The 26,868-nt window shown below is 43.6% G+C and overlaps 1 protein-coding gene and 1 long non-coding RNA gene across 7 annotated transcripts in view; one reads left to right on the top strand and one right to left on the bottom strand.

Annotated features, from left to right (window-relative positions):
- Window positions 1–26,868, bottom strand: part of C6H10orf90 (chromosome 6 C10orf90 homolog) — a 252,619-nt gene that overhangs the window by 71,712 nt on the left and 154,039 nt on the right. For 2 of the 6 annotated variants that reach the window (XM_059730041.1, XM_019482863.2), the window contains one exon: window positions 4,306–4,443. The exons of the other annotated variants lie outside the window; for them this stretch is intronic. In XM_059730041.1, coding sequence (XP_059586024.1) covers window positions 4,306–4,438 — 133 coding nt within the window. In that variant the 5' untranslated portion in view covers window positions 4,439–4,443. The remainder of the gene's footprint in view (window positions 1–4,305; window positions 4,444–26,868) is intronic. 6 annotated transcript variants of the gene reach the window in all.
- Window positions 1,989–26,868, top strand: LOC132251205 (uncharacterized). Its single transcript, XR_009463106.1, has 3 exons — window positions 1,989–2,526; window positions 4,093–4,209; window positions 25,685–26,868. It is a non-coding gene; the product is annotated as an uncharacterized LOC132251205 (long non-coding RNA).

The following is a 26,868-nucleotide window of genomic DNA, read 5'->3' as shown; positions in this document are numbered from 1 at the left end:
ACATGCAGGGAAGCTGCTCCAATGTGCTGTAAATCTAGCACATCGAATCAATCAAGTCTGCCAGAGTGCAGAAATTAATGCGCCCCAGCAGCCTCCAGCATCACATGTATTAGCGTCCCTGAGCTGAAAAAGGGTGGCAGGGCACTTTAAATTAAAGCTCATTGAGTGAGCTCTAGTTCAAAGTGTCCCGTTGCCATTTTTTCAGCCTGGAGACACTGATACATATGACACTTGGGAGCTTTTAATTAGCATGGCTCGATAATTAAAGCACCCCCATGGTCTCCTGGAGCACATCTATAAATGCCCTATGAGTCTCATTTTCCTAAACTTAAGACCACTTCCATGAAAGTAGCATAAAGTGGCTTTAGGAATGTGATTTAAAACCATGCCAAGAACCACTGTGGTTATCTGGTTTATCTTTTTTCTTTCTTTCTTTCTTTTTTTTTTTTAACGTTCTGGAGACCAGGCTGCCTGTGGTTCCTGTAGCCATGCATTTTTAATGCCTAATGTTATCCATGGAGTTTTACATAAATTATGTTTCTATTTTGTAGGAAGCATCTAATAAGCAATTTAAAATTATTAAAATAAATCATTCTTTAAATGAAATACAATCCTTTCATGTTATTGGCTAATCAGCTCTGCAGCAACAATTCACACCACAGTTAAAACATAGGTTTCAGCTATGCACTATGCAAGTTGGCAGTTAATACCAAACAAAAGCTTATTTCCCATGCACCGTGGTATTACCAGAGGGATGGAAGTGAAGATCTTCTGACTGTAGGAGGTTCATATTAAACCTTATATACAATACTAAGTGCAATTTATCCCCACTAGTGTAGCAGGAGGGGTGGAAGGAGAAATAGAGAGTAACATGTGACTCCTTCCTCATACTCCCCATGGTGAGAGTTAGTCTCCTCAGAGTGCTGGTGTGGGGTAGAAACTGCAAATTACAGCTGGGACTCTACAGGATGCCCATCGGCAGAGGCAATCTAAGGTGATTCAATAGCTCAGGATATTCTTCAGAGTGCTCATCGTCACATAATCTCCAGTCTAGACTGTCCAGTTGGAGAGTAGTGGTAACTGGCTTTAGGACACTCAGACTTCATCAGAGCAGTTTCTGCCAAGAGGATTTTGTGTTGGTGTAACTCCTCTGCCAACTCTAGCCACTGTGTGCAATACTAGTCATTTTACCAGAGGAAGAGAATACTGTTGTCAGTGAAAGTCCTAAGCAACAAAAAAGGGTGACGAATCCAGTCCTGAGGATTAGGAAGGAGAAAAATCAGGAGCAGAGGTCAATCCAAAGTTTTTTGGAGCGTCTTGAGCGTAAGGATGGTAGAGCCATGGGGTGCTGAGTGGCAGGAGTTAGGACTGCAGATAATCAAGGTGAGCTGGACCAAGCCAGCAGAGCAGGATGAAAAAGGAAGTGTAGGGCCAGTGACAAAAGTTGTAGTAGTTATGTGTTATGTGTCTGAAATCTCCAGGAAGGAGTGGTATAAATAGGTATAGATCTTAGGAATGGTTAGGATGTTTGGAATAAGAGCTGTTCAGAGTTGTTCAGCAACACACAGCGCCTGGGGACAAATTTACTCCTTCCCAGGTTATTGTGAGTAAGAATACTCACAATTCTTACTCCACTCCACTCCACTCCACTCCACTCCACTCCACTCCACTCCACTCCACTCCACTCCAATGAGAGCTCTTGATCTGGGGCATCCTTTGTTTAAAATGCACATAGCTACTGGCAGGGAAGTGCACATAAGAGTTCCTCAACCTTGGAATTCAGTTTTCAGCACTCTGACAAAGAGATTGAATGGCTCAGCAGGTCATCAGGGGAAGCTGCAAAACTTGCCTACATCTACAAGCATCTGGGGAAGTAGGTATGGCATGAATTGGTTTTGCTGGGAGGATGGAGTATTTTTAGTTTATTAATACTTGAAGTAAATGCAAATATTTAGGTAAGTAAGAGCTTCTGGCTGGTCACCTCTGCCTCTCCTTTCTGTAGTTGTAATTTCTGTAAAAATGCAATAAGTTGCAGAGAAAGTTAATGAAAGGAAAGAGGTAGAATGAATGTAGAGGCTTGAAAAAGCACAGTGTGTGGTTTTAAAAAGTTAGCACTAACGCACAGTTATCAATACTGTCCTTTTCTAAGTAAGAGGAAATCCACAGTTTTCTCAGCTGTTTCTTTAAAGTAACTGTGAGTAAATGCTGATTTTTTTTTTAATTCAAACCACCCCCACACAGTGTAAAGGAAAACCAAAAGGCTGGATTAAGATAAATGGAAAACTGAACAGGCATTTTCTACCTGGTAACCTTTCCTTATACTTCATGCTAAGAACTTGCATTTTAAGTCCAGGAAAGAGAAGAAACGATGTTGGGGTGGGAAGGGGAAGGTCAAAAGATAAACTGTCAAAGTCTGTATCAGATGTAAGTTGCTGCTGTCAAGGTAATCTCTCAGCTACAATCTACAAACAAAACCTACCCATTCTAAACAGATCCTTGTCGCATGGAGCTCAGCATTATAAAGAGGTAAGAGAACATCATGATAGCAAATGTTTCTATTTTCTGCTCAATCTTTTAGGCTGGGCTTTTTACATATTATTTTGCATAGTGTCCTGGATAATGGCATTTTCCAGCTACCATGGGAATCCCAGTGTTGGAAAATACTCATACTTGTTGGCAAACCGTTTTATACAGCTGTAATAGATTACGAATGTGGTGACAAAACATCTACCAACTTCCCTGATATTATTCAAATGTATTCTTGGAAGCTTCACATTTGCTAATTCATGTGAACTGTAAAAAACAGAAATATTGAGCTTCTGAAAAGAGCTTCAAGCTCCTCATTTAAAATTAGGACACTGCATGAAACAACAGTTTAGATTAGAAGTAAATGTCAGGCACAGAACATTCATATGGGTTCTTGTTGCTGACAAAATGTGTTGTGCCATAACAGTTTTTGTGAAACAGAATATAAAGTTCAATATTTCCCTGATGTGCAACCATGGTAGACATGGCATTTCAAGCATTCCCATCTCTGTGAGGAGAAGAAAAGTCTTATTTATACCTAAGATGAAGTTCTGAGTTTTCTTTTACTCCCATATGCCTTCCCTTTTTTCACTGCAGCTTACCTTCACATCCACTACATTTGCCCAGTCATAACCTCAGCTCTTTACGTGGGTGTGTGCAGAAAGCAGAGTCCAGTTAAAAAGACTTCAAAGCTGTTGGCAGCCTTATCTTTGCTATACTACACCTCCAGCCCATTTATTTTTACCCATCTTTGTTTGTTGGACCAAGTGAAATGCTCCTTGGCAAGGCTTCTGGATAAAGTGCTCATAGACCAAAGTTTTCATAATTACAGAGTGCAGCTGAAACTGAGTCACAAGTGCCTGGATGTCTGCCTTGGGCTAACTGGCAGCATGCTCATTTGATGGCTCAGAAGATGATGGGCTCTGAAATCAATTTGCAAAGACAGGGGTGCTGCTGAGAAAGTGAGAAAGAGATGGAGTTACGTGCTCAGTATAATTTGTACAAGCAAGGGGTCTGCACAAAGCTTAACAAACTCAACAAGTTGGGCCGTTGTTGAGCCCACTGGATGAATACTTTTTGTCTTAACTGACACTGCATTGGGACTACATTGGTAGTGCTGGGAGACAGCATGGTGATAACACCTCAATGAGATCAAATGCAGTTAAAAGTTTGAGGGAGCATCTGTGTAGTTCTGGAAGTAATTCTGTGAGGGCACAAAGTAGCAGTTAACATCCCATATTTTTCTAGTGAAATTCTAATGCTAACTTTTTAAAAACCTGTTTCTCTACACTGAGCCCTCCTCTCTGCTCAAACTCTCGTCCGTACTACCTTTTATTCCCTAATTTAATCCATTACTTGTGTTTTTGTTACCTCCCTTTAAATTACTCCTCAAAACAAACTTCTTTTGAGGTCTCTTTAGTCTTTGCTTTAAAGAAGGGTTTGGTAGAGAATTGCTGGAACATACAAATACTAGAAAGAACAAGACAACTTCAGAAATTCACCACTCAATCATCTTTCAGTTGACTTTATCCCTAATCCTGTACATTCAAGCTGTCTATTTCATAGATTGTAAAGTCGGAAGGGACCACAATGGATCATCGTGTCTGACCCGCTGTCCCTGGCAGGAAAGAGGACCGAGGTCAGATGACCCCAGCCAGGTGACTATCTAGCCTCAATTTAATCGTAAGCCTTATTTAATCATAAGCCTTTCTTTGCCTGCTTTCTAAAACGTCTAGAATACTTCTCATAGAATATATATAATATTATAAAGAGTAATACCTTCACCCATTGCAGTAACCATGTTTACAGTAGACTTAGAGATATTCTCAGACGATGCTTCTGAGATTTCACTTGAATGTGAAATGGCAGGCTCCCCACTTCCCACATCTGTAGCGAAGGAGGCTCTCAACATTTTATCTTGAAATGGAATGTTTATACATGGTTACCATGGCATCTGCACTAAGATTCCAACTTCAGAACTTTTTTGGTAAGCCATAGCAATCGTTTTGCTCTAATGGTTATGTCTGAAGATACTTATAAAAACATTGTGTTAGGCATTTTATCTCTATATAAGCCATAGGAAGATAAATGTCATCGTTCAAGAACTTTTAGCAAGCTTTATTTATACCATTTAACAAATTCCACCCATTTAAATAATTTAACTCAGATATTTGCAAATCACTTGGGAGAAAATATGTAAAAAATGCTGAGAAAGCTCAGAATTCACTTCTCAAATATGCAGCAAGTCATCCAGCAAAACCAGGGAAAACCAGGCTTGATACTCCTGATATATCTACAGTAAACACCAAAACCAAATTCATTTAAATTCATTGAAACTCATGTAAAGGTTTCTTTAGATGCTTTTTAAACTAGTAAAAGAAACTTGCCTAAAGTGTTTCTTTGTATGCAGGTCACCTGTATAACATGTAAAATGTTGGGTGGAATGCTTCAGGGGGAGCAGAAGTAGGTAAATACCATGTGTTTTTCAAAAGTCCAGCCTCTGCACATAAATTCTTGATACACTGATTTTACTGATATCATAAAATAAATTGCAGAATGTTGTATTTGCTGATTCTGATGATGGATCAGCGCATAGCATATATTATTATCTGGCAAGACTTCACAGACTTCATAGCCTTTCTCTGAAGCTACTTCTTAACTGCCAAAAATAGATGTGGAGATACCTATGTAAAGTAAATGAAGAATCCTACTAGGGAAGGCACAGGTAGTATTTACCAGGATAAAGCTGGTTGAAATCAACTCTGTCCCTATTGGTGGCTAACCTCAACCAGCTATGTCCTGGTAAATGCTACCTGTGCCTTACATCCATTAGGATTCCGCATTTACAAACTAACTCTGTTGTAAAAGTCACACCTGTTTTTTTGAAGTTATGGCATACATTAAGAAGCATTAAGAGGGCTTTTTTTCAAATTATGCTAACATGATTGATAACATTGATATGCTTATCTATTAAGATGGGACCTGAGAGGAAGAAAGCACCAGCACTGCTCAGTAGTACCATAAGCATAAGCCTTTTAGCATGGGCCAGAGTACAACAGGATTGCACTGAGGAAAACATCAGTAGCCATGCCTTTCATTCAGTACCCTTTTCAGAGAAAAATTAAGAAAGCATGTGAGCTTGGTTGTACAAGAGTACCCCATGTTTTGAGGCAGTTTCACTGGGGAAGATTTTCAAATCTGAGTAAACCAAGCAACCTGAAATCATTTTTGCCTATACAAGAATCCTCACGTAAACAAAATAGAACCAATATTTTCTTAAGTTGTCAGGATGGATATCCCTCTATTATAAGTAGCATCATGAGATTTGTTAACTGAATTATCTTTCAGTGCTTGCACATCTTGAAGCAGTAACTAGCTGCCTGCAGAGATGATTACAGGATCCTCCATGAATCGGCCGAATGAGTTCTGGTCTGCTATCAAAAAGCCAGAAATTATAAATCTCTCATTATATGTGCCATTAGAAGCAAGGCTCTCATCAGGAGGGTCTGCAGGAGTGCTACTGGCATCAGACCCATAGCTTGAAACCCTTGCATAAGAGGGAAAAAAATCTGTTTTATTATGCATTGCTATTATTCTTTATCCCTGCTTAATAAAATAAAGTGCCCTCTCTATGGAATTACCGACAGCTTATCAACCATCCTGAACAGTTATAATAAGGTAGCCTTGTTCCCATTAATTTCTATTCACGTAGGGAAGAACTTAAGCATGTGTTTCTCTGTGCAGGCCTGACTTATGCTAACAGGTCCTCTCAGCTCCTTGAAGCACTGACTAAGCTCTGCTAGCCTGCTGAGGCTCAACTAGATGGATAAAAGATTCAGATGAAAGATGCAATGAGGATAATACAGGATGATTTTAAATGGTATAAAATGGATATCCATAGCTTAAGTTATATTGGCCAGAGGAGCTCCTTGATTGCAGCTTTTCTGCAGTTCTTAATTCACAATCATGAAAGTCAGAGGGGAGTAAGGGACAGGCTCGTTTGGGTCTAAAAGACACGACTCTTGAAAGGCATGCCGTGGAGTTAGTCTTAGTGGAGTTACAACCTGTTCATTCTCTGTTATTTATTTTTCTTCACTGCATGCATCCTGGAGTCAGAATACAATGCTGTTACATCTCATGTGCCCATTTTTTGACCACAGCTGTAAAAGATCAGAATAAAGAAAAAAAAAAGGGAGTGGGGAGGGGGAGGTCCTTTATCGCTGCACTTTTACTTTTCTACCATTTTAGAGCATTTATCATTATCTCTATTCTTATTAATATATCCCTTCCCACCAAGTAAATTGTACTTAGCCTTCAGCAAGAACTAGAGAGGCTAGAGAAATGGCTGAGTTAATCTTGACCTCTCTGAATGAGAGCATCATCTTTACTATGCTCTACGATCAGGGCTGTCTAACTTCTAAGTGGCTGGGGTCTCTTGGACCATGCTAGCAGGGGCCCTGGAGGTTGTATGCACCTCTCTGCTGAACATTATGCTCAAGTGCCCCTCCACCATTGCATTGTGTGCTCCCCCTGCTGCACTGTGCACCCATACTGCTGCTCCTCATGCTCCCCTGCTCTACCACACACCAAGGCACCTCTGCCCATTGCTGCTCCCCACATCTCCCTGCTGCACCATGCCCTTGAGTGCCCTGACTCCAGCTGCAAGCTCCCCTGCTGCATCATGCCCCTCAGGCACCCTGGGCAGCAAGCTCCTTCAGCATAACAGGATGCACTGCCCCAACCCCTGGGGCAGAGGAAACCTGGAGCCCCCCAGGGTACTGCTGCAGCCAGAACAACGGGAAAAATGGTGGCAGCTCAGGGACTGATAAATGCGGAGAAATGCCAGGTGCTCCACCTCAGGGGAAAAAAACCCACATCACTACACTCACTAGGCACCATGACTGAAAGAGACTTGAGGGTCACGACTGACCACAAGCTGAACATGAGCCATCAAAGTGATACCACAGCCAGAAAAGCGAACAAAACGCTGGCTTGCATCCACCGATGCTTCTCAAACAGGTCCCGATGTCATCCTCCTGTTGTACTCAGCCTTGGTGAGGCCGCAGCTGGAGTACTGCATCCACTTCTGGGATCCACAACCCAAAAAAGATGTGGAGAAGCTTGAAAGAGTCCAGAGGCGAGCCATGCACATGATCAGAGGGCAAGAGAATGGGACTTATGAAGAGAGGCTGAGAGTTATGGGATTCTTCAGCCTGGAGAAGTGCAGGCTCAGCAGTGACTTAGTGGCAACCTATAAGTACATTAGGGGTGTGCAACAGATCTGGGGGAATGTCTGTTCACCAGAGTGCCCCAAGGGATGACAAGGTCCAGTGGTCACAAACTCCTGCAAGACCATTTTAGGCTGGACATAAGGAAAAACTTCTTTATTGTCCAAGCCCCCAAGGCCTGGAATAGATTCCCACCAGAGATGGTGCAAGCACCTACTCTCAACTCTTTTAAGAAACATTTGAACGTTTATCTTGCTGTGATCCTTTGACCTTAGCTAACTTCCTGCCCCTTGGACAGGGGGCTGGAACCAATGATCTTGCATGGTCCCTTCCAGCTGTAGTGTCTATGAAATCTATGACTGCAATTTGAACTGCCCCTGGGCCACCTGTGGGCCCTGCATTGGAAAGCCCTGCCCTAAGATCATTAACTTCTTGGCTCAGCAAGGTTTGGAAATCTCACTTCCTTTCCTTCTTAGTAAGTCACAGGGTTTCAGATAAGCATTGAGCTGGCTAGCTGTTTTCTTTGTATTACAACCAAAGTAATACAATAGCATGTGAATATTTTTCATCCCGATAATGGAACTTTGGTATGATTGGCCCACATTTTGCCAGAGAGGTGGTGCAGAGTGATGATATTCCATCCACAAACAGCCCACAAAGAATTCATACTAAGTGGGGGGCAGCTTCCCCTCAAGGTAACCTGGCAGGTGTGATTCCTGTGCTAGGACCTCTATACCAGAATTGTTGTAGGGGGCATATGAAATGGTTTGGGGAAGATAGGGAAGCAGCCCTCTACTATTTAAGGTTTTTTAGGCATTGCTCAGATGCTTGAGAGAACTGAGCCCATAGGAGGTAAGCTTTTTGAGTGCATTTCAATATAAATGTAATTACTGATGGCTAGAAAATGGCATTTAGAGGTTTGCTTTGGGGAATTGGCTTGTAGATAAAGTAGACATGGATTAGAAGAACGGTTCAGGGCAAAGGGCAATGGCAAGGTTTAATTGATTTCTAAAAGCCTGTTTTTATAGTTTCTTCAAGGCCCACTGTGTTTGACACAGGCAAACAACAAGCAGACATGGGCTGGGAAATTTAAGACATGTACCATACTGTTGCATATCCTGTGGATTCTGTTTCATTGGCCAGGTCACGGTGCCAAACTGCAGAGCCCTTGGGAATTGCAGCTTTGGTGGACAGACCAAATTAAGAGGCCCAGTAAATAACCAAATTAAGACATATGCATGTGATGAGTTTGGGGAACAAAGGAATATGCTGACAGGACAGAACATGGACAGTATGATGACCACAGGGAGACCAATCAACAGTGTCCAGAGATGAAGAGTTAGAGGGGAGAAAGGATATAAAAGGAGGGATTTCAGAGCAGCAAAGGGTCCCTGAGAGTGGAACCCGAGGCCACCATGGACAGAGGGCATACCACCAGCCCATCTCATCCACCTCACTGGTGGGGGGTGGGCCTTGGCCTCCGACCTTCTAGCTGCTGACATCTGACATTCAAGAGAGAACCACAGAATGAAGCTTGCATACTGGCCAGACATACCTGGACTATGTGGACCCTCAGACTGGTAGATATAGAGTTGTTTGCATTATTCTTATCAAATATCACTGTGTTTCAATAAAATTTGCCTATTATCGAATAAAGAGGTTGTAGTCAGTCTGAGGGTTTGGGTCCACACAGAACAAGGTATATGGGCCACCAATTCAGTGCCAACAATTAGGTAATTTACAAAAGTATACAGGAGAGGTATCTATCATCATAACACTTCTTGTTAGCACTCATCTTATTTTTGTCTCCCCTTTTTCAGTAGGAAAATTGTTGACACCAAAATATTATTTGAGATTTTAAAAACAAGCCCTATTCTGTCCTACCTCAGATGTTAATTTGTATCTACTTTTCTGTGAACCCCACTGCAAATCAAATCATTGTTTCTGGTAGCAAAACCCTCAGGGTAATTGACAAGAGTTACTCTGTCCTGGAGTTTCTGTTTTAGAACATGAGGGGAAAGGCAATCAATGATAACCAAATGGATATAAAGCACTGACAATGACTTTAAAAGACATTTTTGCTGACACTGCAAAGTAGAGACAAGGCAGCAGAAATGCAAGGAAAGAATTGCTCTGGGGATGCATCCCTGATTATGAGAAATACACAAAACTGACTTCTGACTTAGATAAGCCAGAACTAAATTTCCAAACCAGAACATTGAACAGACTCAACTATATAAGAAAGAAGTGGGGAATGTAGTACTAAAAGGTATATCTAAATCCAGATAAAAACCTACATTTTACATATTCTAATTCATTTTCATGATGGACCAAAATCTTAAATCAGAGCATCCCTGAATTTTAGTGCAGTCAGAATACTGATCCAGGCCTAATTTTTTCAAAAGAGTCCACTAAAACTTATTGGAAAATAAGTTGGGTTAAAGGTGCAGTGATTTCCTGATGCACACTCACAATGAGGAGACAGTTACCAGGTTTTACAAATGAACATAACAGCCATTTACTGGGTCGGACTGTAAATCCATCTTGCCCGCTAACCTATGCCACAGTGGCAGAGAGTGGATGCTGAAAAGAAGAGGTAACAAGGTATGACCAGGGCTTTTTCCACTGTTCCTCTCACTTACAGCTCCCAGCATTTAGGGTCTAGGAAGTTTTGATTCATGTTTTGATAGTTCATGCTGGGAAGTGTTGATAAATCCCATGCTCAATAGCTATTGATGCACCTTTCTCCCAAGAATTTTTCTGATTTCTTTCTGAATCTGGCTAAACTGTCAGTTTCCAATCTTGTGGCAATGAGTTCCACACTTGAAAAATAACTTCCTTTTGTTAATTTTGAACTTACTACCTACTGGTTTCATTTTATGACCCCTAGTTGTATTGTGAGAAATAGTAAATAAATTCCTGTTTACTTTCTCTTTCCCAGTTAGTATTTTGTAAACCCTTATCATGTCCCACCTCAAGCATCTCTTTTCTAAATTGACTAAACCTAGCCTCTTTATTATCTCCTCATATTGATACCACTCCACACCACTAATCATCCTGGTTGCCCTTCTCCGTACCTTCTGTAGTTATTCTATATCCTTTCTGAAGGATAAGGACCAGAACAGGGCACAGTGTTCAAGGTGTGGATGCACCATGGATTTAAAATGGGGCATAATGACACTTTGTGTTTTGTTTACAGTTCTTTTCTTAATAATTCCTATCTTTTTATTTGCCTTTTTGACAGCTGCTGAAAACTGAGTTGAAGTTTTTAGCAAATTCTCCAGAACAACTCCCAGATCTTTTTCTTGTAAGGTAACAGCTAATATAGAGCCCATCGCAGTGTAGGTATAGTTTGGATTATTTTTGCCTGTGTGTATCACTTTACACTTACCTATATTGCATTTTATCTGTCATTTATTTGCCCATTTGCTCAATAGTGCTAGATCCTTCTGTAGTTCTTCGCAGTCATCCTTGGCCTTTACCACATTAAATAATTTTGCATCTTCCAAAAATCTGGCCACCTCATTGTTCAGCACTGTTCCCAGATCTTTTATGAGTATGTTAAACAGCACTAATCTCAATATAGAACCTGGGGCATCACACTGTTTACTTTCGTCCATCTTGAAAATTGACCATTCATATGCACTCTTTGTTTTTTATCTTTAAGTTTATCTCTAATCCACAAATGGACCTTCCCTGTAAACCTAACTTCAGTCCCTCTGATGAGGAATTTTGTCAAAGGCTTTTTGGAAGTCCAGCTGTACTGTGTTAACTGGATCACCCAATCTCCCTGCTAAATGACACCTTTGAAGAACTCTAGTGGGTTGGTGAAGTATGATTTCCCTTTGACAAAACCATGCTGATTCCCTAAGCAAGTCATGTTCATCTATCTGCTGAACAATTCATTTTATTATTATTATTACTAACAGTTTTTCATAAAAAGAAGTGAGACTCACCAGAACATTTATACCCAGATTCTCTAGCTATCTTTTCACTAAGACTCCTTTTCACTACTCCAGTTAAGGGCATGATTCCAAAATTGCACCTACCTATGCAAGTACAAGGATAGCTACAAGTTGCTAAGCAATGATAGGTGTTCATGAATAATCAAATAAACCAAATCTAAAGGAATACTGAGAACAGAAGGTGTCTTTATTTTAGCATCATAAAACATGCATTTACATGCAAGAAAGAATTGTATCAATTACCTCTGGAAGCAAGAGCTTTTAAGATAAGCCTGTGTGTGTGTTTTCATAAAACTGTTTGTGAAAAATGGAGACTGGATGCAATGCTGTTAGGCATTGTTGGGCTCAGAGGGTAGAAATCAATTGCTTGATGTTTGGGGGCAGCTGGGATCAAGTGGAGCGCCCCAGAGGTCAGTTCTGGGGTTGGTTTTGTTCACTATCTTCATCAATGACCTGGAAGATGGGATGGAGTACACCCTCAGCAAGTTTGTGGATGACACCAAGCTGGGGGGGAGTGGTAGACATGCTGGAGGGTAGATCTAGGATTCAGAGAGACTTAGAGAAATTGGAGGATTGGAGCAAAATAAATCTCATGATATTCAGTAAGCACAAGTACGAAGTCCTGAGTTTAGGACAGAAGAATCCTATGCACCAGTACAGGCTGGGGATTGACTTGTTAACCAGCAACTCTACAGAAAAGGACCTGGGGATGACAGTGGACAATAAGTTGAATATGAGTCAACAGTGTGCCCTTGTTGAATAGGAGGCTGAACAGCACATTGGGCTGCATTAGTGGGAGCATTGCCAGCAGGTCAAGGGAAGTGATTCTTTTTCTGTATTCTGCACTGGTGAGGCCACATCTGGAGTGCTGTGTCCAGTTTTGCATGCCCTCCCCCTGCCACCTCCCCCCCCCCCCCGAAAAGATGTGGACAAGTTGGACTAATGCTCTGTTGGTTGCCAGGTCTTCTGGCAGGGGAGGGAGAGGGGGTAGGGGGAGAGCTAGAGCTGCAAGCCCCACCACAAACACAGATGCATTCTCTTCCCGAGCAGCCATGACATCAGTGCTGCCAGTGGAAGCAAGAAGGTGGGAACAGTGTCTGCACCTGATGTCCCTGCACCTGCACCACCTCCCCTCAATCCAGAAGTGGGCACCAGCAGTGAAATCACTATCTCCTCCACCCCAATTTCAGCTCTCAGCTTGAGCCTCCCACTGCCAGAGGAGGAGCTGGAGCTGGAACCAGAGATGCTGAGCGCGCTGACTCAAGTAATTCTAGGGACTGAGGGGGAATCAGAGTTTGTGCTCCACACCCCTCAAGTTTCCCCTAGACCCAGGTCTCCTCTGAAAAGCAGCACCTTGGAGGAGACTGAGGTTGTGGAGGCAAGTGGCTCAGCTGAGGCAGCTCCACTTGCTGTTGAGCCTCAGCCTGCTGAGGAGTGGGATAAGGCAGGATCCTCACCCTCAACCCAGAAGTGGGGGACTAGTGTAATGTGGGAGCATTTTGAGCTGGCAGATGATCCCAGGTTTGCCATCTGCAAGCACTCCCAAAGGCACATGAACCATGACAAGGCTGTGAGACACTTTTCCACCATGGCGATTCTGATTCATCTGAGGAGGCAGCACCCCCTTGCCCTTCTTCCTGCTCAGCCTGGCACCAGTGCAAGCATGATGAAAGGGAAGTCTCCCACTCGCTCCAAAGCCCCCTTCCCCCCCAAAGCAGAGGCAGGCCACCCTGGGTCAGTGGCGGAATGGTGGACAGAAAGGGGGGCGCGTTCCCAAGGGAAGCAAGATCACCCAGAGCATTGGGGAGATGCTTGCTCTGGATAGCCAGTCCTTCTCCCTAGTTGAGCAGCCAGGATTCAGGCAGTTCATAGCATTTCTGGCCCCATCTTACAAAGTGTTCACATGCACCACCTTTAGCAGGACAGTAGCGTCTTCCCTGTATGAGTCATGCAGGGAGTACTTGAGGGAGGAGCTGCACAAGGCAGGGCCGCAGGTAGCCTTGCACTTCACCTCCAACATCTGGAGCAGTTGGGGTAGTGAACACGCCTACCTCTCCCACATAGGGCACTGGTGCAATCAGTCAGGCCATCAGTGGGCTCTACTGCAAGCTGAGGTGCTGGATGAGTCCCACACAGCAAGAGAGATCAAGGGGGCCATGAACCGCATGATGCAGGGGTGGCTCGTTGGGCAGGCCAAGCTCACCCACGGGTTCATGGTCACCGACAATGGAGCCAATATGGTGCAGGCTGTCCGTGATGCCAACCTTGTTGGCATCCACTGTGTGGCACATAGGCTGCACCTCATAGCGAAAGATGCCTTGGAGGGGGACAGGACTGCTAGTGATGGCTCCGCTACCACTACTGCTACAAGGCAGCTGATTTTGAAATGCAGGAAAGTGGTGGGCTACTTCCACTGCAGCATCAAGTGGGGCAAGATGCTGCAGGAGAAACAGCAGAGCTGAGCATCCCACAGCACAGAATCATGCAGGATGTGGAGCCTCGGTGGAACTCCACATACCTGATGCTTGAAAGGTTGGTGGAGCAACAGAAGGCCATCCATGAGATGGGCTTGCTTGGGGAGATTGGGATCAGCACCCCCCCTGAACAGAGCTGAGTGGGGTACCATCTCCCAGATGTTGGTGGCCCTCAAGCCCTTCCTCAAGGCCACCAAGGCCCTTAGTGCTGGTGATGCCCTCCTCAGCCAGGTGATCCCCCTAGTGAGGGAACTGGAGAACCAAATGGAGAAGTTCCAGGGATCGATGTTCCTGGCTGGGGCAGGCCGCTGTCAGATGTGCAGGCACTGGTGAGGTGGCTGAAGGAGGGCATCAGGAGATGGCTGGATCCCTTGTGGTCCAGTATCATCCACATGATGGTGGGCATGTGCGACCTGAGGGTGAAGGGGAGCGTGTGCACTGGCAACACAAAAACCCTCAATCACTGGACGCAGGTGCTGGTCAACAAAGTCAGGGAGGCTGAAGTGCAGAGGTGAGGGGATGTGGAAGAGTGGGATCCACTTTCCTATGCCAGCACTCCCAGCACCAGCACCAGACAGTCTCCTCCATGCCAGCCATTGCCAATGTGGGCCATGGGCATGGTTTCAATGCTGGGGTCCAAACTCACCAGACCCCAGCATCAAGCAGGTATCGCTGAGGCTTTGGTGGCTACCTATCTCATCGAGGATGTGGAGCCACTAGACTGTGACCCCTTGGCCTACTGGGCAAGCCGCAGCCAGATGTGGCAGGATCTGGCCATGGTTGCCTGGCAACACTTGTCCTGCCTACCAACCAGCGTTCCAAGCGAGAGGGTGTTCAGCATTGCTGGGGATGTTGTAACACCTCATTGCACCTGCTTGGATCCTGCTCTCATGGAGCAGGTGGTGTTCCTAAAAGTGAACCTCCCACTGCTGGGATTCCCCAAGCTCCACCTGCAGATGAACTGAGTGCCACCCTCCTCACTCCATCTGCACCAATTTCCTTTTTTGAGTTTTTAAAAAGCTGAGTAATGCCCCACTCTCAGCTGGAGGGGGCACTAAGTGCATCACCAGCCAGCAAGGGAAGAACATGTCCCTGCTGAGCTCATTGCCCTGCCAGGATGAACTTGGAGGTATGGGATTGGGGCTATGGGGAAGGAGGAGACCCCAGGTACTGGGCATGACCACTAAAACTGCACCCTGCCAGGGTAGGGAGGCCTGGTGGCACTGCTGGCAGCACGGCAGCCCCATAAATGCCAGGATCAACGATCCCCTGGTGAAAGGTGGGTAGGAGGTGCCATAACCTTTAGCTAACACACACAAGGACAAAGTCCTCATTGGGGAACGCCCAGATCTGTCATGTCTTTGACAGGCCTGATGTTTGCTCGTTGCAATGCAGTTGTCAGGCTCCCGGTGAGCTCAGCTTAGCTGCCCAGGATGCCAGCTTTTGTGTTGAAAACCCCTTTGTCAGGCTGAGGAAATACCTGCAGTTGGTCCTAGATGGAAGGAATAGTAAAGCAGCCAGAGGCTGGCCTGTCCCACAATGCAGGCAAGAAAGCCAGTCAGTGAAAATGGAAATGGAGGCATCAGCAGGGGAGGGACAGGCTGGGGTGGGCGGTAGGGGGGAAAGGGGGATGTAGCAGCGCAGGTAAAAGTGCAGAAGTGCCTGGGGTGTCAGATGTCCAGCAGGTAGCAGTGCACCAGAACTCCACTGCGTATATTGAGTCCATGAGTTTCTGTACCTACTACCTAGGAGGCTGAATAAGTGCAGTTCATAGCCCAGCTCTGAAAAGTGGTTAGCATTGTAATTTGTTCCCTCCCAGGATCAGGTCTGAGAGACTAGAGGCAGAGTATTTTTTGGTGAGGAATGTGCCCCGACAGGTAGTTGGGTTTTGTTGTCTTTGATAGCTTCTGGTGTACAGTTTGTGGGGGTACTGGAGATAGTTGGCAGGTTTTGTGTTTTGAGCTGTAGGAAGTTGGCTTTAGGTCTGGTGATGAGGTTAGGTGCGTATTTGAATGTACAAACCACTTTTCAGAGCCCCAAGACAGACGCAGTCGCCCAAGCACCCACCCACATCACAAGGTTTGCCTGTTAGCAGTCAGAGGTGCAGGGCCCCAGAAGCCAGACTCCCCCTGCACCTAGCTCCTTGACAGCTGGCAGGCTTTGTGGCCTCAGCAGGGGCCATCATCCCTGCAGTTTTCACCTCCCTGTGTTGTAACACATACCAGTGACATGAGTTTGGCTTTTAAGAATTTGGGGTGCAGTTTCCCCCAAGCCCCTGCACCCATCTTCTTGCAACTTGGTAGCCTTCATGTTCTCAGCATAAGCTACCACTCCTGCAAGTTTCAACCAAATCAAACAAAAAACAACAAAGTTATGACATTTCATTGATCCCCCATTATACCCAATGGCTGGATCTCCGAGGCGGCTCCGAAACTTCAGAGCCACTTCAGCCAGATCGAAGCGGGAACCCAGTCCAGAGATCCAGATCAGATCATGGCCATCTGAAGCAGCCAGATCTGAAACCGGATCGAATACCTGCATACTCACACAGGCCTAATAGCCAGCATATATGTGAAGTAACAAAAACTGTTTGATATTCTGAGATGAATAAGAAAATATGGGAAAGTTCCCTATTTTCCTCAAAATAATGATGGATTTTTAATAGGTGTCTAAAAGCCAAGTGTACCGTATTTGGACCACTAAATAAGTGGTCTGATTTTTCAAAACTAATGAGAAGTCCATAATTCCCACTAATTTCAGTTCCTCTCCCACCATTTCCCCCATGCCCATGTTAATAATGCCTTGGCACAGCAAAATCACCCCAACTCCTAGATAAAAATACGCAAGATACCTTTGCTTTTTGAAGGGAAAATAATGTACAAATAAAAAGTTTACAAATAAACAAACAGACCCCCCACATTTATGATTTATTTTATTTTACTATGCGTGCCCTTATGATTTGTTTGGTCTTAGAAATCAACTCTTTTTCCAGATCCACTGCAACAGGTTTGGAGACACAGATGATTTCTGAGATTAAAACAAAACACAATCATATAAAAACCCCAGAACATAAGCGGATTTTGTGTTTATCTCCAGTTTCAACAAAAGATAACTGGTAATTGCTTTTTTTTTTTTTTATCACTGAAGCTTAAATTTAAAGTGGAGGCTGTAGAAAAGGTTGCTAGCATGGCTTAAATGCTAAGGCCCCAGATTCTTAATTTTTTATTCCATTGGTAGTCAAGTTACACCAATAAAATTTAATTTAAAAAAATTAATTGGTAGCTGAAAAATAGCAAGAAATGCCATTTGGAGTTACTGAAGAATCACATTTGGCTTTGGATTCATTACTTAAATTAAAATGAGTAACAGTTCTATATTGTTAGCAATTCTACCTGATCTCTCTATCTAAGCTGGACAGTTCATACTAGGCAATGGCTCTGTAGCTTTTTCCAAGAAGTGAGAAACCTGTTGCCTAGCAACAAACCACAACCTCATGAGCGTATATTCCGTTTCTCATGCAAACCTAAAATGCAGGCCCCAAAATGTTGCATTCAACAACAAAAGCTGCTAAGAATGGATAAGAAAATGGAATTTTCCTTTTTCTATTCTTTAGGGACTATCCAACTCTATGTAAGAGCCTCTAGTGAAAATTCAAAATTACAGATTTACAAATATTTAGGAAAGTGCATCATTTTACTCACAATAGTAGGTGCTGTGGAGCAACTCCTTTGTATAAAGTTACTTGCATGCAAAAGCATTTCCATAACTGGATGATTAAAAGTGACTATTGGGTTAAACACAATGAGCTACATTCTTTAGAAGCATGTGTGTATTGAAACAAGCAGAATTATGCCAGTAAAGAAAACTTCCCTGTGTACTAAAGGATGATCCTCTCTTGATAATTATTTTTCAACATGATGGATTTAAAAAAAACAATCTAATGTACGATATATGGTACATTATTGTCTGATGGGGTTTTTAGATTTCTTTCTGTTTGTGCAGTTTTCTTGTTAGCTTATCCTTCAACTTTTATTTTCCCATGTAATAGGATAATCCTACAATGCTTAGGCTGCAAACACTGTAATGCACACTATTTTTAGATGAATATGGTTTCAATAGAATTTACAAGGATTTCCATAATTTTGAATTTGGTCTTTTAAAAAGCAAAAAAAGGAAGTAAGTACCGAAGTTTGACAACTATAACTAAGATGTATTAAATACCATTGGGGTTCAATGCTAAAAACAATCAGAGTTCCAGGTAAACAAACAAGAGAACCGTCAGCATTCTTGGATCTTACATCTGCACCTTCAGAAATGTAATTTCTCTCATCCAGTGCATCAAATTTCCTGATGGAAAATCTTAAGGCTGTGCGAAGCTTCAGGTGGCGATTTGATTCGCAGGAGATTTGGCCCGATTCAGTGGCTGAATCTTGAAATCCGAATTGAATCAGGGGACCAAATGCAAGGTCTGAATCAATGCAAAGCTCTCTGAATCTTCAGCAAAGATTTGGAGAGCTTTGATTATTCAGGCAGTCCCCGGTGGCTGCAGCAGGGAGCTACAGCCACTCCGGGTTGGTAGTACTAGGGGCAAGGGGGGGGCTAGGGGAGGGGGGCTGGGACCATGGGGGGACCCCTGCCAGCCCCCCAGCCCCCCGCCCACTCCCCCAGCCCCACCATGGCTGCCCCTGCCCGCCCCAGCTCAGTACTTTAAACAAAAGCCCCGGTGCTCACCAGGTGCTGCCAGGCAGGGGGCAATCCCTGCTGCCCCTCACTGCCCCACGCTGCGTGAGGGGCTCTGCCATGAGCCCTCTGATCCCCCCTCACTCCCCCAGCCCCCCCATGGGTGCCCCACCCGAGGCAGCTCTGGCCCTTTAAGAAAAAAAAAAGCCGAGAAAAGCTCCAGAACTCACTGCTCCTGCAGCGACCTTGGGGATTCGGGGGCTCATAAAGAGCCCCCCACATGGCACAGGGCAGTGGGGGCAGCAGGAATCGCCCCCACCAGTAGGAGCTGCGAGTCCCAGTGTTTTTTCATTGTTTTTTCTTAAAGAGCCAGAGCTGGCCCATGTGGGGCACCTGTGGGGGGGGGGGCACGGGGAGAGTGAGGGGGGTCATGCTGGGGCTTTTTTTGGTGGGGGGGGTCTGGGAGAGGGGCATGGGATGGGCCTGGCCTGGTTGATTCAGAGATTCTATAGCACATTATAACCTACCTGCCATCTGGTAACCCCACATAACCTCTCTACATTTTACCAGCTACAGTCTATCACCAGGTCAATATCCCGCACTTCTTCCCCCTGCAACCTGTCTCCCATTCCCTCTGAACCTCACTGCCACACATTTGCATTTTCAAAGACCTGCATTTTACATATTGGCTTCTATTCCGTCAAGGAGAACACAAAACACCAGCAGACTCTCTCTATGCCTGAAGAAGGGTGTTTGTGCCTGAAAACTTGCAAAGAACAATTTTTCCAACTATTTAGTTGGTCTGATAAAAGATATCACACTTTACCTAAAGACCCTCATCTGCCTTATTTTAGACAAAGCATTGGAGACTAAATAAGTTTACTTCAGGAGGTACTGGTCAAAGTATTTCTTAACATAATTACTACACCGTTTAAGTAGGATTCATACTACAAGTGTTAAAATAATATCCAGCTGTCCATGACAAAATTAGTAGGTTCTTAAGAATTACTCCTATACATTTATATCACTGTCCTTTTCTATTTTTATTTAAAATGTATTTATTTAAAGTAAACAACTACACTTATTCCATCTGTGGAGAATCTCTGACCCAGAATCCAAATGAAATAGCTTGCTCAGGCTGGCTTTCTTCTATTTCAACAGCTCTCATTCAAAAATCAAATTCTGATCCCATTCAGTTCAGTGAAAAGCTACCATTTGTTCCAATGTAACCAGAATTTTGCCCCAAGTCTTAAACTAGACTGTCACTTTTCACATCCACCAATTATAAGCAAATGGACTCTTGCCCATGTTTAGAAAACCTTCTTGGTCATTATAGGGGTTCTCTCTATAGCCAACTAACAACAAATTCACTGGCTAAGTGCCATGGCCTCTTAAAAGATTGACCAGGAACATAACGCAGGCTCACAACCCAATCTTGTAAACTCATACTGCCTGGTGTAATGCTTCTATGGGATTGTGTTCATTAGCAGGTATGTGGAAGATCAGGCCCTCAGGCAAAATCAACTGGTGTTGAAGTGGTTTCAGCAGCAGTTAACTGAACTGTGGGTGGATATAATTTTAGAACTTTATATAATAGCTTCTATAACCACAAGGAGATGTGTTTCAGGTCCTCATGAGGCAGAAGAATAGTTGATTGAGGAGTTCTTTTATATGAAGACTCTCTGAAGTATTTAAAGATAAAAAAGAAAAGAGGAGAGAAAAATACTTCTCTCTGCCTACAATCTTTCAAATGATCTGTTTGAAGCCAAGACCCATGAGTTTTACACTGTGGGAGAAATTCATCACTGTGCAAAGAGCCAGCACAAGGTACTGAATCCTCCTTAAGCCATTTTTCCACAGCAAGGAATAGAGTTTGTCAGAATTTTCTGTAAGGAAAATCTAACCTAAATGTTGACCTCAATCTTTGCATCCATCATAATTGTTATAGTTTCTCACAGGAATCACATTTCTGGTTTATTATACCCTATTCCCAGTATGGGTCCTTTTCCATGGTTTGACTACATCTTCCATGGTGTACCATACTTTATCCCTGTGTTTGAGCTGATTGGATGCATCATGGGAGTGACATACTGTTGGTGGCTCAAGCAAATGTAGAAATTAAATTGTTCATTAGGCCTGTCCAAAGCGGCTAGTATTCACTTTGGATTCAGATTCAGCCAATTCGGGGGACAGTGATTTGATTTGTTGATTCAAATCACTGTCCTGAATCAATTCAGTCAAAGCTGATTCAGAGATTTAGCTGCTGCCAAATCTCTGAATCAGCTAGACCCCCCCACCCCCAGCCCAGCAAAGGCTGCCCTGCCCGCCCCAGCTCCTGGCACTTGTTTAAAAAAAAGCCCCAACTCAGTGGGTGCTGTCAGGCAGGAGGGAGTGAACCCTGTTGCCCCCCCTGCCCCACACTGCAGGGGGGGCTCTTCATGAGCCCCCCAACTTCCCCCAGTGCCCCAGCCCTCCCATGGCTGCCCCGCCAGACACAGCTCTAGGCCTTTAAGAAAAAAAAAAAAAGAGAAACCCCTGGACTCACCACTCCTGCTGGCAGGGGGACAATCCCTGCTGCCCCGCCACTATCCCACGTCTTGTGAGCAGCTCTTCCATGAGTGCCCCGAAGCCCAGAGGCCACTGCAGGAGCAGTGACTCCTGGAGTTCATCACTGTGCAAAGAGCCAGGACAAGGTACTGAATCCTCCTTGAGCCATTTTTCTACAGCAAGCAATAGAGTTTGTCCATGCAGTGTGGGGCAATGGGGGCGGCAGGGATCACCCTCACCTGGCAGCACACAGTGAGCACTGGGGCTTTACTTTAAAGGGCCAGAAGCTGGGGCGGGTGGGGCAACCATGGGGGTGGCAGGCAGGGGATGGGGCCTGGCAGGGATCTCCCCCATGGTCCCCTCCCCCTTCCCCCGAGTCCTCCCTCCCCTACCCCTAGTACTTACCAACTCAAAGTCGGCTACAGCTCCCTGCTGCAGCCACTGGGGACTGTCCGAATCATCGAAGCTCTCTGAATCTTTTCCAAAGATTAAAAAGTCCAAATCAATTTGAAGCTCTCTGAATCTTTTCCAAAGTTTCAGAGAGCTTCGAATTGATTTAGACCTTTTAATTGGTCCCCGATTCGATTCGGATTTGGAGATTTGGCCACTGAATTCGCATGAATCTCCTCCGAATCAGATCACCACCCAAAGCTTTGCACAGCCGAATGTTCATCTGAATAAAGAACCATTTAAAATGTCTTTTATTTAATCTAAAAATGTCAAAACAATAGTATTTAGATTTTTTTTCAGAATCAGCCCTTAAGAATGTCTAATTTTGAGGAACATTCTGATATGGAAACTTTGTTACTCTGTTTTTCTAATCAACTCTCACACCTATATCCTACATTAGTTGTTCACAAAGCAGTGAATATTATGTGGGAGATTATGCACATGATCACTTTGGGACAAATCTGAAGGTCTTTACAGACCAAATCAGGTTACAAAGGAAAAAAACCCCGTCCTCTTTGGGTTAAAGATATTTTTATTGAGATATTAAGAAAGCCTGAGTGACTGATCGGTTTACTGGCATCGAGTAATGTTATACCAAGAAGCACAGCATTTTATAATGAAGAACTTGCTAATAGGAATCATGCTTATTTGGAAGACAAAGTAACACCAATTCTAGCAATGACAGCATTAATAGAGTATCACATTGAAAACTTGTAAACAAAGAGATCTCTTGTAAAATGAATTCTATGCATTTTGCATGTGTTATATTATCAGATTGTGCTGCTGCATAATATAATTATTTGTCATAATTTAAAAACCTGGAAACATCAAACATTTATTTTTCTTAAAATATGCACAGCCCTGTGACTGCTATATTCAGATTAAAAGCTATAATTTCAAATACAACTATGTAATGCAGTGTGATTGAACATATTTTGGCATTTTATTTATAACTTTTGTGAATAATTTGCTGAACACAGTCTAACTCTAGGTTTTGCTATACCATATATTATACAAACAAGGTCATATATGAAATTTTCATGAATATTGAGTAGAGAATTTTGGTTCTCAATAGGCATGTCTATATGAGATGCTACTGTGCAGTGGTTACTATGCATTTAGTTAGTACTTGTATAAGTAAGAGCTAAATAAATGTGCAGTAACTGGAGTTATTGTGCAGTAGCACTGGTGAATGTTTTTTAAGCAATGCTACTGCGCAGTAGCCTAATACTACTGCACAGTAACATATTAGCACTGTTACTGTTGTGACATACTACTGTGCAGTACTATTCAGCTACTGAGCAGTTAGCATCTTGTGTAGACGTGCCCTTAAAGGTATCTCATGTAGATATCTTCCTTAAAGCTTGCTTTCCTGTTCCACGCCCCTGCCAAAAAAACCCACCATCATACCTAATTAACAAGGTAGTTCAAAGATAAGGCTACTTTCAGTCCAGCCTTCATTGAGGAAGAGTATCCTTTCTGTTCAAAGTTCTCCCTAGCATCGTTTCTCAAGATCTCACTTTGGACTGGACTTCTCTGACCAGCAGTTTACCCACGAAAATGTAGAGTCCCTCAGTTTTTCAGAAGGATCCAGTTGACCTGCTGCCTGGAAAGTTAACCATCAGAGGTCTCTATTTCTCCCTGAATTTTCTTTCCCAACTCCACCAGTTTCCCCAGTGTAATGTTGCCAAACAGCAGCAATGGTAAATAGCTTTCCCCAGTGGTATAGCTGGTAATTATATTTTCATTGTTTAAATGGAAACTTAAAATAGGACTCAGTTTTGAATGACCTTAAATATGTTTCTAGAATTGGAACATCTGTTGACTCTACGCAAAGAAGCCAGTAATGAAAATATGACTTGCCCTTTTATAATACTGCAAGATACTGGAAGGTGTTATTGGCAGCCACTAATAATAGATCTGGTTAAGGGGGTTCCCAGCCATGGGGTCCATGCACAGCTGGGGCAAAGAGACCTTGCAACTGATGTGGCTCCTGGTCCTGGCTACTTGTAAGGCACAGCCCGGACTGGGTGCCCCATCAGCTGTGGAGCTCTTGGTCCCAGCTACTCATGAGGCATAGCCTGGATTGGGAGCACCGTCAGTTGTGGGGCTCAGTCCTGGCTATGTGAAGCACAGCTGGGGCTGAGAGCCCTGTCAGTTGTGGGGTTTCTCAATCCCCACTGCGGGTGAGGAGTTGGACTGAGAGCCCTGTGTGAGCTGGGGGTTTCATCCCCCTAGCCTTGGGGATCACATTCTGAGCAAGGTGTACCCTGCAGCTGGGAATCCAGTCAGCTGATAGGGCTCCTGGTGCAGGAGAGACCTTGCTACACATGCAAATTAAAGATCAATAGCAACCAGTTATAAAGTTAGTACACATTTTGGAAGTCTAACTTTATAGCTGGGTGGAGTTTTTTATCTGTGATAAATACTTTGCATTTGTAGCTTGTCTTAAGGTAATTGCACAATTAACCAGTTAATTATAAAATACCTGAAATGTCTAGAGGTGGCCTCAAAATTAGGAAAAGCCAGAGTAAAGACCAGAAAGGCAATAGAAAACCAAAAGACAACTAAGAAAGGTAAAGGTATACAAGACCTGAGAAGAAACAGAGACATAACCTCCTGTGTTCCAGGAACAGTTGGAAAGGAAGGCCTGGGAACACTAATTAAAGAAACTGCCTTTTTGTTGTTTAATCCAGCTGTGTGCAGGGAAACAGAACTTTTTGGTTTGTAATTAAATAGAGAAATACACATAGACACACACATGCACACACTAATTAATTGCCCATCAGGAATGATGAGGGGGGCAGCGGTGGGGCAGGTAGGGATGAAGAGCTCCCACCCACCACCGTGCTGCTGTCACATCCCAGGAGTGGGGGGGGGGGGGTGAAGCTTGCCCCACCATCCCCTCTGTCCCCCTTGGCCAGCACCTCATGCTGATGCTGCCTGCAGGGATCAGGGGCAGAGTCGGGGAGAGGGGGATGATGAGGCCAGTGGTGCTGGCCTCTCCATCCCCTTCATCTCCGCCATCATGGTAGTACTCTGCTGGGCTGCTGCCTCTGGTCTGGAATATTCTTGGAGCACTCTGGTTGTGGTTGTTTCAGTAAGCATTGTGATTGGCTTCTGAGACAACCAATCAAAGTGCAAAGAAAGTGTTACAGGCAGGCAGACAGACAGAGGGACTAAGGCTTTTATTATATTTGAATATAGATGATATATTATTTCTTCCTATTTATATATATATATAGAGAGAGAGAGAGAGAGAGAGAGTGTGCGAAGCAGACCCTATTTGATTCGGATTCAGCACAAATCTGGGACAGTGATTCAATTTTTTGATTTGGATCACTGTCCCTGATTCAATTTGGCAGAATCCGAATCTGAAAATTCATTGCTGATTCAGAGAATCAACAATTCAGAGACAGCTTTAAAAGTTTTTTCTACATACCTTGAGGTAGCAGGGATAGCTCCTGATTGTTGCAATGCTGGGGTGCATGGAGCGTCTCACAGGAGTGTGGGGGGGCCCTCCATATGCTCAGCAGCAAACCCAGAAGTGGGCCAGAAATACTTCTAGTCCACTTCTGGGTCTGCCAGGGAGCGCACTGGGGGGCCCTTAGGATTAGGTTTTATGGAAATTTTAAGCTTATTCCAAGGAGAGCTGCTTTCTTTAGTAGTTCTGTTTCTTTTAAAAGGCAGTGACCCTGATTCTCAGATAAGCTCTACAAGTGACAAGAAGAGAACAGCACAATGGGCCAGACCACTGAGAAAGCCACAACTTTGTTGCTTGCGTAAATATTGACACAACATTCTTCTTCAACAGGGGAGGTTGAGGAGAAGATGGGACCTCAGTTGCTATAAACCAAGAGTGAGGAATACCATATACCTGCTACAGCTTTTTTGGAAAGAAAAAATCCTCCTCTAAACATTACCTCTGCATGTGGATGACAGAACCATAGCACTGAAGCAAGAACGGTGCAGAGGCCATTCTACAGAGACAGAACAGTGTTATGGAGGTCATATATCATTGTGCTACAGTCCTAAATTGCCTTACTTCCACTATGAGTTCTGCATGGAGGACACCTCTGTGCTAGTCTCACTATGACTAGGTACAGATTCGTCAGAGAAAGACAAGGGGAAGAAGGAAAAAGCCTACATAATATCAAGGAATGCTGTAACAACATTTATTTTCCTGATTGAGCAATCTTCCAATAACTCAATCTAGAGTTATGACAATAGTCACTGCTTCCTTGGAGGAAACGAAGATCTGTATACATCTGACCTCCATCACAAATGGCAGTGATATTAGAGTGCAATTACAGTCAGTTGGCACTTTTTTAGATATTTGTTCTTTCTTCTCAGTGCCCAAGCAAGCAGTCTGAAATGAGGACTTCAAAAATCTATTTTTTCCTTTATTGAATGGAAAATGTTGAGTCATTTATTTTAAAGATGCAATGAAGGTTACTACTCATGAAAGACAAAACGGTGGCATGCAGCAGTACTACCCAGCCCCTAAAAATAGGACTTAACTCACATAGAAATACTTACACTTCTGTTGGTTTAAATTCACTCCAGTCCTTCAGTGTTTTCATATGTCTTTTTTTTTTACTAGCTACATGATATAATGCTGAAGATTAATGATGGAAACGTGAGCCAGAAATAATTATGGTTTAACATGCAAAAAACTGGCAGGAAGGGCATGTCATTTGTACAGTTCAGTCCATTTATGTCCAAGTACCCTATATATTACAATAGAGGATAATTTAGCAGTTACTCTTTCAGCACAGAAACATATAAAATACAGCCTCATCAATGTGCAAGATTACCACATTGGGGCTAATTACTTCCAAAGTCATCAGTTAGATAGGAGACTCCATCTGGGAACATTTTGTAATGATGCCTCAGGGAGAGGTAAGATGGGACCTTTACATTATATGATTTGGAAAGGACTGAGACCTAATTAAAGCTGAAAAGATGTATTACCTGTTGTAAAAAGTACCTTAAATA

The sequence above is a fragment of the Alligator mississippiensis genome, chromosome 6 (genome assembly GCF_030867095.1).
Source record: "Alligator mississippiensis isolate rAllMis1 chromosome 6, rAllMis1, whole genome shotgun sequence".
Lineage (NCBI taxonomy): Eukaryota > Metazoa > Chordata > Crocodylia > Alligatoridae > Alligator > Alligator mississippiensis.
This window is presented reverse-complemented; position numbering and strand designations above follow the sequence as displayed.